This window comes from Xenopus tropicalis, chromosome 2 (genome assembly GCF_000004195.4).
Source record: "Xenopus tropicalis strain Nigerian chromosome 2, UCB_Xtro_10.0, whole genome shotgun sequence".
NCBI lineage: Eukaryota > Metazoa > Chordata > Amphibia > Anura > Pipidae > Xenopus > Xenopus tropicalis.
The window spans coordinates 159,084,721-159,098,106 of record NC_030678.2 but is presented as its reverse complement, the minus strand read 5'-3'; the positions used below and the strand labels follow the sequence as shown (position 1 = coordinate 159,098,106).

Sequence of the window (13,386 nt, the reverse complement as noted above, 5' to 3'; positions counted from 1 at the left end):
TTATCCCCCCACTGCTACTAAAGGCACCATCTCTCCCTACTATACCTGCCATCCCACAGCCACAGTCCCTTCCCAGAGGCTACTATCTCCCCACTGCTACTATAGGCACCATCTCTCCCTACTATACCTGCTATCCCACAGCCACAGTCCCTTCCCAGAGGCTACTATCTCCCCACTGCTACTATAGGCCCCATCTCTCCCTACTATACCTGCTATCCCACAGCCCCAGTCCCTTCCCAGAGGCTATTATCCCCCCACTGCTACTATAGGCACCATCTCTCCCTACTATACCTGCTATCCCACAGCCCCAGTCCCTTCCCAGAGGCTATTATCCCACTGCTACTATAGGCACCATCTCTCCCTACTATACCTGCTATCCCACAGCCCCAGTCCCTTCCCAGAGGCTATTATCCCCCCACTGCTACTATAGGCACCATCTCTCCCTATTATACCTGCTATCCCACAGCCCCAGTCCCTTCCCAGAGGCTATTATCCCACTGCTACTATAGGCACCATCTATCCCTACTATACCTGCTATCCCACAGCCCCAGTCCCTTCCCAGAGGCTATTATCCCCCCACTGCTACTATAGGCACCATCTCTCCCTACTATACCTGCTATCCCACAGCCCCAGTCCCTTCCCAGAGGCTATTATCCCCCCACTGCTACTATAGGTACCATCTCTCCCTACTATACCTGCTATCCCACAGCCCCAGTCCCTTCCCAGAGGCTATTATCCCACTGCTACTATAGGCACCATCTCTCCCTTCTATACCTGCTATCCTACAGCCACAGTCCCTTCCCAGAGGCTATTATCCCCCCACTGCTACTATAGGCCCCATCTCTCCCTACTATACCTGCTATCCCACAGCCCCAGTCCCTTCCCAGAGGCTATTATCCCACTGCTACTATAGGCCCCATCTCTCCCTACTATACCTGCTATCCCACAGCCCCAGTCCCTTCCCAGAGGCTATTATCCCACTGCTACTATAGGCACCATCTCTCCCTACTATACCTGCTATCCCACAGCCCCAGTCCCTTCCCAAAGGCTATTATCCCACTGCTACTATAGGCACCATCTCTCCCTACTATACCTGCTATCCCACAGCCACAGTCCCTTCCAGAGGCTATTATCCCACTGCTACTATAGGCACCATCTCTCCCTACTATACCTGCTATCCCACAGCCACAGTCCCTTCCCAGAGGCTATTATCCCCCCACTGCTACTATAGGCACCATCTCTCCCTACTATACCTGCTATCCCACAGCCACAGTCCCTTCCCAGAGGCTATTATCCCACTGCTACTATAGGCACCATCTCTCCCTACTATACCTGCTATCCCACAGCCCCAGTCCCTTCACAGAGGCTATTATCCCACTGCTACTATAGGCACCATCTCTCCCTACTATACCTGCTATCCCACAGCCCCAGTCCCTTCCCAGAGGCTATTATCCCACTGCTACTATAGGCACCATCTCTCCCTACTATACCTGCTATCCCACAGCCACAGTCCCTTCCCAGAGGCTATTATCCCACTACTACTATAGGCACCATCTTTCCCTACTATACCTGCTATTCCACAGCCACGGTCCCTTCCCAGAGGCTATTATCCCCACTGCTACTATAGGCACCATCTCTCCCTACTATACCTGCTATCCCACAGCCCCAGTCCCTTCCCAGAGGCTAATATCCCCCCACTGCTACTATAGGCACCATCTCTCCCTACTATACTTGCTATCCCACAGCCACAGTCCCTTCCCAGAGGCTATTATCCCCCCACTGCTACTATAGGCACCATCTCTCCCTACTATACCTGCTATCCCACAGCCACAGTCCCTTCCCAGAGGCTATTATCCCAATGCTACTATAGGCAGCATCTCAGTAATGACATCCACAGCACATTACATTACATACAGTGTGAGCAATGCGTAATATTATCACTAGCTCATAATATAAAAAGAATAGAACCAAAGTGGGGGAGGAGTGAGGGGGGCATATAGTTTATTAGATAAGGAGCTTCCGTTGTTACAAGGGAAACAGACAAATTTTTACCGTAGCTCTAACTCTCCGTTAGCTAATGTAAACATCAGAGGGAGAAGTAATAATCTCCGCTGCATGCTGGCTAATGCGCAAAGCTTGTTGGGTAAATTAGGGGAGCTGCAGGCTATTGCATGTACTGAAAATTATGATTTTTATTGGTATCACCGAGACCTGTGGGATGAAAAATGCGACTGGGCTTTGAATTTAAATGGTTACACGCTTTTTAGGAGGGACAGAGGGTTGAGGGGTTTGTCTTTATGTAAAATCAGATTTCAAGCCATGTAAAAAAGACATTACCAATTAAAATGTCGAATCTCTTTGGGTAGAAATTTCAGTAGGGCTGAAGGTCACAAAGAAAATGATCCTTGGTGTATGCTATAAACCACCCCGTATAGAGGGGGATGAGACCCAGCTAGGTCAAATTGTTATTATGGGGGACTTTAATTATCCGGACATTGACTGGAGTAATGGGGCGACCAAGTCAGAAAAAGAAAATAGGTTTGTAAATATGCTAAATGACAACTTTTTATTTCAGGCGGTTCAAGAACCTACTAGGAATGACTCTATTTTGGACCTGGTGATATCTAATAATACTGAACAGTGATCACAACATGGTCTCCTTTGAGATAATGCTGCAGAGACAGCGCTATAAGGGAGTAACTAAAACACTCAATTTTAGACGTGCAGACTTTGCCAGTATAAGGGCATCTCTGCAATGTGTCAACTGGGAAAGGCTTTTCATAGGGTTACACACAGTAGGAAAATGGAACATCTTTAAATCATTGGCTTTGCAGGTATACACAACAGTATATTCCCCTTGTAAGCAAGGAGAGGCATCGCAAAGCAAAACCTTTATGGCTGAATAAAAGTGTTAGTGTCAAGGTTGGTAAGAAAAAACGTGCTTTTAAAGCATTCAAGTTAGCTGGGACAGCAGAAACTTTCATCAGGTACAAGGAAGCAAATAAAGCAGCAAAAAAGCTATCAGACAAGCTAAAATAAAGATGGAAAGGGATATTGCAGCTAGGAGGAAAAAGATTATTTTTTAATTATGTGAATAGTAAAAAAATGAAGCAGGAAGGGGTAGGAACCTTATTATCACGGGGGGGGGGGGGTAAGTTGGTTGATGAGAACTGGGAAAAAGCAGAAATTTTGAACTTTTATTTTTCATCTGTCTATACATCTGAGGAGCCAGATAATGAAGGCTTCCCTTTTAATATGCCCAGTTCTAGTAATTTAGCTACTGATGCATGGGTCACTCGGGAGGAAATTCAAAAGAGATTTGAACAGGTAAAGGTAAAAAATACAAAATAAAACATATACTAGGTTGAAATCTCGCCTATAGTAGAAAAGGGCTCGGGTGCTAATGCCCCAGACCTTCAGCTTAAGGGAGCCATTTTAGGAAATCCAAAATATGAAAGGCAGGCACTCCGAATATGATTAGAAAAAAGTAGTCTGTAGTAGCTCAGAAAATGAAGTCTCTGGCATGGTGCCGAGAGATAGGCGGATTGCTAATGTGGTGCCGTTATTTAAAAAGGGATCCCGTTCTCAGCCTGAAAACTATAGGCCTGTTAGTCTGAATACATTGCAGTTAACAATACTATTAGTTTGTGCCAGCATGGTTTTATGCGTAACAGATCTTGCCAGACTAATTTAGTCGCCTTTTATGAGGAGGTGAGCAGGAACCTTGATGCTGGAATGGCAGTTGATGTCATCTACTTGGACTTTGCTAAAGCGTTTGATACTGTACCTCACAGAAGCTTAATGATCAAATTGAGGGATACTGGCCTAGAACATCATATTTGTAATTTGATAGAGAACTGGCTGAAAGATAGATTACAGAGAGTGGTGGCAGGAAAAGATGATGTACCGTGTTAGCCAGTCAAAAATGTTTACAGGATGACCCTTTTGAAATAAAAAATAACAAAAGTGGTATGAAGGTGATACCTTTATTGGCTAACTAAGATAACCATAGCAAGCTTTCAGAACATTTTAGTTCCTGAGAGTGGTGGTAAATGAAACATTTTGTAATTGGACCAGTGTTGTTAGTGGAGTACCGCAGGGGTCAGTCCTGCAGGATGCTGCCACTTTGCAGAGCGATTTGACAAAATTGGGAAACTGGACAGCAAACTGGAAAATGAGGTTCAATGTAGACAACTGCAAAGTTATGCGCTTTGGTAGAAATAATATAAACGCAAACTATCTACTGAATGGTAGTGTGTTGGGGGGGGCCTTAATGGAGAAGGATCTAGGGGTTTTTGTAGATAACAAGTTGTCTAATTCCAGGCAGTGTCATTCTGTGGCTACTAAAGCAAATAAAGTGCTGTCTTGTATAAAAAGGGCATTGACTCAAGGGATGAAAACATAATTTTGCCTCTTTATAGGTCCCTGGTAAGGCCTCACCCTGAGTATGGGGGGCAGTTTTGGGCTCCAGTCCTTAAGAAGGATATTAATGAGCTGGAGAGAGTGCAGAGACGTGCAACTAAACTGGTAAAGATTTAAGCTATGAGGTTAGACTGTCAGGGTTGGGGTTGTTTTCTCTGGAAAAGAGGCGCTTGCGAGGGGACATGATTACTCTGTACAAGTACATTAGAGGGGATTATAGGCAGATGGGGGGGTTCTTCTTTCCCATAAAGATGATCAACGCACCACACCCCCCTCCCTTTAGATTAGAGGAACGGAGTTTCCATTTGAAGCAGCGTAGGGGGTTTCTCACGGTGAGGGCAGTGAGGTTATGGAATGCCCTTCCTAGAGATGTTGTAATGGCAGATTCTGTTAATGCCTATAAGAGGGGCCTGGATGAGTTCTTGAAAAAGCAAAATATCCAAGGCTATTGTGATACTAATATCTACAGTTAGTATTAGTGGTTGTATATATAGTTTATGTATGTGAGTGTATAGATTGGTAAGTATAGGTTTGTGTGTGATGGGTTTACTTGGAAGGGTTGAACTTGATGGACTCTGGTCTTTTTTCAACCCTATGTAACTATGTAAAGTGCAATGACACACGAGAGGGTTTTTTTTTCACCCGCAATAAACTGTGGTTACTGCGGGTGACAAACATCTTGTTTCCTTCCCACCAAGCGATTTGCATTTCAAGTCAGATTGCATTTAAAGGAGATTAGTCGCTTGTGGTAGAGACAATTTATGGCAGCAAATCTCCTCATATCAGTGCCCTTATAGACATTGTAATGTAAGGCCAATGGTTAAAGGTATCCGCAACACATTACAGAGTCAATGGCATCCCAGCAAATGATAAAGTGAGAACAACAAGTAATAACATCCTATCATATTAAATAGTTAGCAGTGAGAGCATTAGTTTCTTGCAGCCCAAGAAGTTACTTGGCCATATGCAAATACATTAGGGGCATATCAGATCTTTGATTTTGTTTTCTAACTTTAGGTTAAATTCTAATTGTTGATTGTTTGCTATTGGTGATGTTGGCTTACACACTGTAATAAACATGCCCCTAAGAGACAGTGGGTAAGCCTACTAGTAGGGGAACCCTACTAGATGTAAAAGTGTGAAGGCGTGGTGCTTGGGGAAGCAGGTGGAGTTTGGGTTGATCTGGGCCCAGTTCTACTTGTTGGCAGGGCCCTCTGCCCAAGGTACCAAGTGACCAATAAGCTAATAAAATGGGGGGTTGTCGAGTTTTTTCTGGAGACTTTTTGCAGTTTTTCCCCTTAAATAAAGCCTGAGGTTTCAGAAAATACTCATGCGTTTTTTGCATCAATGTTAAAGATTGGGTTTTTTTTCACAATTTGAGTTTTCTTGCCCAAAAAATTGGAATGTAAAAATTTGGCATCTAAAAGCTTGTGACTTTCTATAGAAGTCAATGGGACAGGCAAAGTCAAGCCCTATTTGCACATTTTACAAATTTGTATTTGAGTTTGTAATTTGAATGAGTTTTCCTTATTAATAAATTAGCAAGCATTCAATATGCGAGTTTATTCTATTAAGAAAAACAAATTCAAATGAATAATTAAGCCATTAGTAATTCTGTGAATTAAGCTACTAAAAAATGTCCTATATGTTTGGCCATAAATTGCAGTATATTCAAGTTGGCCAACTATGTCACGATCATCCCCTCTGGCCAGTCCTACACTCACTTTTATATAATACATTAAGAATTCTACTGCTTTAATATGCATTTTTTCACAGGGACTAAGTTTTACCTGCAACTAGATTTTTTTCAAGGTTGAAACTCCCAAATGATTGCCGTTTTTATTGGGCCACCTTTACAACCTGGATTTGTGGTGAGGCCACAAAGGCCCGTGCCTAGGGAGGCAGAAATTTAGGGGTGGCATGCAGCTCAGCCGCGTTGTGATTTTGCTCATATGAAGCCATGGGGACTGGACTCACAGAAACGTTAGCGTGCCCTCTCCCCACTGCTCTGTATGCGGGCGAAGCGGCAATGGTGGGCGGAGAAAGGGGGCAGCCTTGGGATACCCCCCCACTAGGTCTCTCCGGAATTAACTTGCAACAGACTTTATCACTCTCAATCATTCTCTCTACACACAAGGCAAGTGGGGACCAAAACAGACTGAGCACATGTTGGCTTCCTCTTTTATAAATTTGGGAATCCTGACACCCTTTGGCCAAACACAGAAATGCCAGGAAAACACTTTAGGAAAGGGAACAATTTCCCCTCCTTACTGTAATACAGGCTCAACCGTCAGCTGGCCAAAACCCTGGGAGCATACCTGTATAAAAGTTGACAAAGCATTACCCCCCCCCCTACATTTATTAATAGTATACAAGTTGCTAATGATTTATTGATATATATTCTTGGTGTGAGAATGATCCCATAAGTGAAATACTGACATGTTTTCTCAACCCTTTTTATTCTTCTTCTTCTAGCTCTGGGAGGAATAGAGGTGTTGCCCATGAATATATGGAGACACAAGGGAACAGATGGAATAAAGTGCAGATAATAGACGGACACACAAAATGTCAAGCCTACTTACAATGTGCTCCCTTGGGGTGATACAAAACTTGCCTTAATAACAACAGTGTTCACAAAATGGCACCTGCCTGCTTGCTGTCACTGTGAATTTTAAGACTGAAGGAAACAAAATGTAAATAATTTATATAGTAAAGGATCTGAAATTATTTCTTAAGTTGATAGGTCCCCTTTAAAAAATCTAAAAAATCCCCTTTTAAAATCTATCTTTCAGGACTCAGATCCATTCTTCAGAATTTTATTTTACAAACTAAATGTGAAAGTGCTGGGCATATATGGTATCTATAAGCAGTATATATACATGCACAGAAAGCATCATGTGCATCACTTTTATATGCTGCAAGAAGGCTCATGGGCTCATAAAGCCTTAACGTGTACTGTCATAAAATTTAGAATAATGTGTTCTGAATTGCTGTATAAATAAGGTGTGAAAGGTCTTCAACCATTTTAATTGGAATCTTAATTAGTTTCAGCAAGGCAATGACCCTGAAGAAATCTAAATGACACTGTTTACATAGCAAATAATTCACTATACCATTTAAAATGTTATTCCTGAACCAACAAATGTATTTTTTAGCTGTAATATTGGTGTGTAGGCGCCATCTCAGTGCATTGTGCCTGAGTCTGAGCTGTCAGAAGGAGCCAGCGCTACACATTAGAACTGCTTTCAGCTAACCTATTGTTTCTCCTACTCCCATGTAACTGGAGGAGTCCCAAGCCGGACTTGGATTTCTTACTATTGAGTGCTATACTGATAGCTACTGGGAGCTGCTATTTTACTCCCTTCTTATTGTTCTGCTGATTGGCTGCTGGGAGGGGGGGGGAATATCACTCCAACTTACAGCGCAGCAGTAAAGTGTGACTGGAATTTATCAGAACACAGGCCACATTGCTGTGGCACCCTGGGAAATGAAGAATATTGCTTGGCCCAAAATGAAATAAAAAAAAAAATCTATGTTTTTGAAAAACAGATTACAGTGCAGGATTCTGCTGGAGAAGCTCTATTAACCGATGTGTTTTTTTTTTTTAAAAAACCCTTTAAAAGAATACTGTCATGTAACATGTATCTGAAAGCAGTTGAGTTCTGTAGCGCTGGCTCCTTTCCGAAAGCTCAGATGGTAGAGTAAATTATTTGCTATGTAAACAGTGTAATTTAGAAATAAAAAGAAGCAATCATTTCATGGCTGAGAGGCATATTTGCAAATGTTAATGCACAGTTACAATTTGTTTCACCAACTTTAAAACAAAGGAACAAAAAAAATAGTAATTGTATGATTTCTGCCCTTCCATTTGTCTAGTGATCAACATTGTTTTTGCAAGGGCCCTGCCTATAATTAGATCTTTAAGGAGAAGGTAAGTCATTTTGGGATTTTACTGCCAGTAGATTTACCACATTAGTGCCGCCTAGAATGCTATATTTATTCTGCAGAAAGCATTACCATACCTGAGTAAAGAGCCCTAGAAGCTTTCTCTGTTTGTTTAAGATTGCAGCTGCCATTTTAGCTTGGTCTTAATAGGTTCCTGCAGCTTAGCCATGATAGCTCAGATTACACATTCACAAGGGTGAGGGGAGTAAATTTAATGAATTCTTATGGGAGGGGGAACAGGAGAGGGGAGAGAGGAGAGAACTGTGCAGACTCTGGCCCCCAGAACGAAGGAATTTTCTGAGAGAGGAAGTCAGGTAAGAACATGTTTACAAAAAAGGAGACAAGAAATCCTGTGGTCCTTTTGATAGAGGAGTATTACCTTTATGGGTGTATATACATAGACCTTCCTGATAAAGTTTACTTAGTTTTTACCTTTCCTTCTCCTTTAATAGCCATTAGAAGTTTTCACTTGCTGACAAGTGCAGAGAAAAATAAAGTCTCTGACACCACAAACTTTGCATTGTCACAACAACCAACAGTTCTTCTTTGCAACTGAGGATTTGAAAAAAAAAGTTAATTGATACCTCCAAAACAAGTCAATACAGTCTGTAATATCGTCAAGAAATGGTAATTAAGGGGAAATATGGAAGCCAAGGCAAGGTCTAGAAGAAGAATAACATTTCAAGAGCTAACTGATCACATGGTGGCCAGAAAAGAAAAGTATATGCAGGAAGGTTTGGCTGACACATGAATGGTGTTGCCCCATTGCATTGCTTGTACCATTGCTTGCATAATTATCTTTATGGAAGAGTCAGGAGGAAGCCTTACCTGCAACCTCACCCCAGATGTCAACATCTAAAAATGCAAATCGGCATCTAGACAAGCCAGAGGCCTTTTGAAAAGAAGTACTGTTGAACTAAAAATTTACTCTTTGGCAACAATCACCAAAGGTTTGAATATGGGATGGATCCATTATGCTTTGTGGCAGCCACTGGCACAAGAAAGACTGTGTAGGGGGTAGAATAGATTTCTCTAAATATGAGCAAACCCTGGATGCTAATGTGTCCGTCAAAAGCTGAAGCTGAAAAGGGATCTCGCTCCTACAACAAGACAATGACCCTAAACGTACCTTAAAAGAAGCCATTATCTACTTGAAGAAAAGCAAACTGAATCCTGCCACGTCCTGTCAGTTTCCGCCTGCTCCGTCCTGTCAATCTCTGCCCGCTCCGTCTTGTCAGTCTCCACCCACTCCATCTTGTCAGTCTCCGCCCACTACGTCCTGTCTTGTAACAGCCCAAGCCATAAGGACTGACCTTCCTATCTTCCTCTCAGAACCCTTATTCCCTCGTAACACAGGGCTTGGATGCCTATATAATAGAAAATTAAAAAAATCCCCTCAGCTGCCGGCAGAGAGTTCCTGTGGAAATCCTGGGACAGAGCTAAGGTGTTATGCGCCTGCAACATGCGGAAGTGATGTCATGTACAGTCAGAAGCCACGCCCAGGGTGGCACCAGAACTAAATACAGCCTTGGGTAGATCTTAAATATGCAAGTTGGACTGAGACGATCTCAGGATAAAAATGATCCCCAAGAAAGAGAGCAACTCCCTACAACTTAAATTGAAAGGCTTTATTTTAGAAACTGAGCCTGAGGACTGCAGAGGTCAGGAAGCTTTGCTTTGTCATCTGTCCATATAGTTAAACTTATAACATTTATGCCACGCTTGCTTTTGTTTAAGTTGCTTTTGTAAAAATGTTTTTGTTTTTTAGTTATTAAAACAAAGTTAAAAAGGTGCCTTGATCTTTTCAACTCACAGGATATTAGCTTAAGGCATCATGCACTTCACATTAAGGGCTCTGGTACACGGGGAGATTTGTCGCGGGCGACTTATCTCCCCGTGTACCAGAGCCCTAACACACCCCAACAAGGTGTAAAACAATATTAAACACTCCATACACCAGACAGACACTAGTTAAGGCCTAGTTTGAGATTCTCACAAGTTAAAAGAGCCTTTAATTGTATAATCCGCACCCTCAGAAGAGACAAGTAAGATTCACCGATTCTCTCTTGCTATCACATGAAAAAATAATCACTTACCTCTTGGGTACCAGCATTTAAAGACAAGCTCCCACACTTGCATTTCCTGATGAAAGTTGTTCTTCTTACTGATAAAAATAAAAATTGGGGGCAACTGGTCACTTTTAGCAACTTCCATTTTCAAATACTTTTCAGAGCCTGTGATCTAAGTATAATAACTAGTTTGCAGACTTTAAAGGAACAGTAACACCAAAAAATGAAAGTGTTTAAAAGTAATAACAATATAATGTACTGTTGCCCAGCATTGCTACAACTGGTGTGTTTGCCTCAGAAAGACTACTATAGTTTATATAAGTTAGCTGCTGTGTAGCCATGGGGGCAGCCATTCAAAGGAGAAAAGGCACAGGTTACTTAGCAGATAACAGATAAACCCCCATTATATGGGGCTTATCTACTAGTTATCTGCTATGTAACCTGTGCCTTTTCTCCTTTTTTTCAGCTTGAATGGCTGTCCCCATGGCTACACAGCAGCTTATTTATATAGTAGCTTTTCTGTAGCAAAAACACCAGTTTTTTGAAGAGCAACAGCACATTATATTTTAATTACTTTAAAACACTTTAATTTTTTTGATGTTACTGTTCCTTTAAGTTCTGTCCTCCACAGGCTTAACAATGGAGCTTGGAGCTACTGGGTGGAATCGAACACAATCTGAACTATTCAACCTTTGTATTGGTAGCTTTTTTAATCCTAAATCGAGTCAAAAGAGATAAAGTGACTAAAGTAATACCACATGCTAAAGCTGCAAACAAAGCCAGGCAAATTATAGAGGCCTTTTTTGCAATGTCCCAAAAGCCTTGAAGTAATGGTCCCGGATCTTCCCCCAATATCCCCACCTACGGGTGGGCGATATGGGGGAGCTTGAAGTTAAAAAAAAAAATAATCCGATCCTTTGGCTCTGGGGCCAAACGACCGGATTATGTGGGCGGCAATGGGGCAGTCGGTTTGGGGACCGCATCAACGAGCCGATGCGGCCCCTGATCCGACTGAATCTTTTAACCTGGCCGATCGATATCTGGCCAATTTCAGGCCAGATATCGGTCGGCCAGCCCGTTCGTTTCTGCCCCTACACGGGCAGATAAGCTGCCGAGTCGGTCCAAGGGACCGATATCGGCAGCTTCTATCGGCCCGTGTATGGGGGCCTTTACTCTCCCCAAAACTACTATCTGCCTTGGGTAGTGCCGGCTCTCTGCTTAGCTGTTGCCTACCTGCTTTTCTGATATATGTAGCACCTACCTTCACCCTCTCAGTCCCACCAGTGGATAAAAGCGCTAACGAAGTAGTCAAAATTATGTATATGGGCAGTTAATCTATGTGAGGGGCCTTTTCGATGATGTAGAAACTGGCCTGCCTTATGCACGGTACTTTATATGAATCAGGACTGGCTGGAAGTGGGTTATCTGTTAAACACTATAGGCCAGGGGTGGGCAAACTACGGCCCGCGGGCCACATCCGGCCCCTTGGCCTTTTTAATCCGGCCCGCCGCGAGACTTGGTGTCATTGGCGTGCCGGAATTAAAGAGACGAAGGGGGCGTAACACTGGCCTGGACCTGCCCGCCCTGGCCTGTCCGGCCCGGGGGTGAGTAAATGTGGCCCGTGAGCCAAAAAGTTTGCCCACCCCTGCTATAGGCGTTGCAGTCCCTATAATGGAGGCAATGTGAAAGCAAGAGGCACGGGCCAACTGATCTCTAACATGGTGTGGGGAGCATATGATTCCCACTTTTATGTCACAGTAAATATACACGCAGAATAACTAAATACAGAATAGGTGCAACCATACCTTAAACAGTATATTTAGTTCACCAAATAAAACATGCAGATTATCTGTTTCTGTGAAATAGTTCATAAATCAGGCCCTTCTCTATCCCCTTATTCCCCTGAATGACAGCAGCCCTAACCAGAGATGTGACCCCATACAACTGTATTCCCAGTGGGTCAGTGTTTCAAACATAGCAGCCATACCCCATCTTACGTTAAACTGGTATGGCCATACCGCCTCACTTTTACAACAGAATGTCTTAATCCACCATATCTTTTCTATTTACCCCAGCCCTAAAGAGCAAATGGCAGCACACACACCTATCAGGGGCCACTTTATTCTTCCCTCCATGTGCCCTTTTTGTCACTATGTCACTACAAGTCCCCTCACCAACTCCTCTCCAGCCCCTCCCATCTGCCCTCCTTCAATCCCGACTCTTCATCTCTTTCCCGAAGCTCCGCCCCCTCCCTTCAGTGGCGCCATTGGCTCTGCTCCCCGCTTTCTCCCACACTGCACTGCGTGGCGCGTCATTGAACGGAGCCCATGATGGCGGCGCTGGGTGCGAGCGAAGTGATCGCCCAGCTGGAGAGCGCTGCCAAAGTTTTAATGGTGAGCTGGGGGCCCGTACGGGCCAGGGAGGGTGCTTTCTGGGGTACAGCAGACTCACGAATAAGGTGACGGGTGTGTTTCAGCAGGTTGGCAATATTTGCCCCGTTGCCCACTGTGCCCGGGGTGCCATATCAGCAGTGCTCTGGGAATAGTACGGAGTAGGGTTAGTTCCGGGGCCGGTGGCTTGTGGGCTGCTTGCCCTGTATCATTGGGATCTATCTCTTAGAGCTTATGTCGAACTACAACTCCCAGAATCCCCCGCTGGCCATGGGCTGCAAACTCTTAGCTGTGCAGCCACAGGTTGAAGCTCCGCGTTGTATCGCTAGTGCTTTAGGTTTTCATTGTACGGGGTCACACCGAACACTTTAATGACTTTCCTCTGAAATGGAGACAAATGAGTTCCAATAGTTGCTAAGGAGGGTCACTTTGGCAGCCACATGGGCGATTCCTAGCGACTCTTGTTGCAGGGAGAGATTGCTGATGGATGCAGAAAAGCTTTTGATTCTCTCTCAGTCATGTTGTTCTCCTGCTGCCACATAAGCAGATTAATGGCTGTG

At 43.6% G+C, this 13,386-nt stretch overlaps 1 protein-coding gene across 1 annotated transcript in view; it reads left to right on the top strand.

The window, feature by feature from the left end:
- The first annotated feature begins 12,705 nt into the window (after positions 1-12,705).
- Positions 12,706-13,386, top strand: part of xpo4 (exportin 4) — a 64,537-nt gene continuing 63,856 nt past the window's right edge. Inside the window, exon 1 of the mRNA XM_002937960.5 lies at positions 12,706-12,829. Within this exon, the coding sequence (XP_002938006.2) occupies positions 12,764-12,829 (66 nt within the window). The 5' untranslated portion in view covers positions 12,706-12,763. The remainder of the gene's footprint in view (positions 12,830-13,386) is intronic.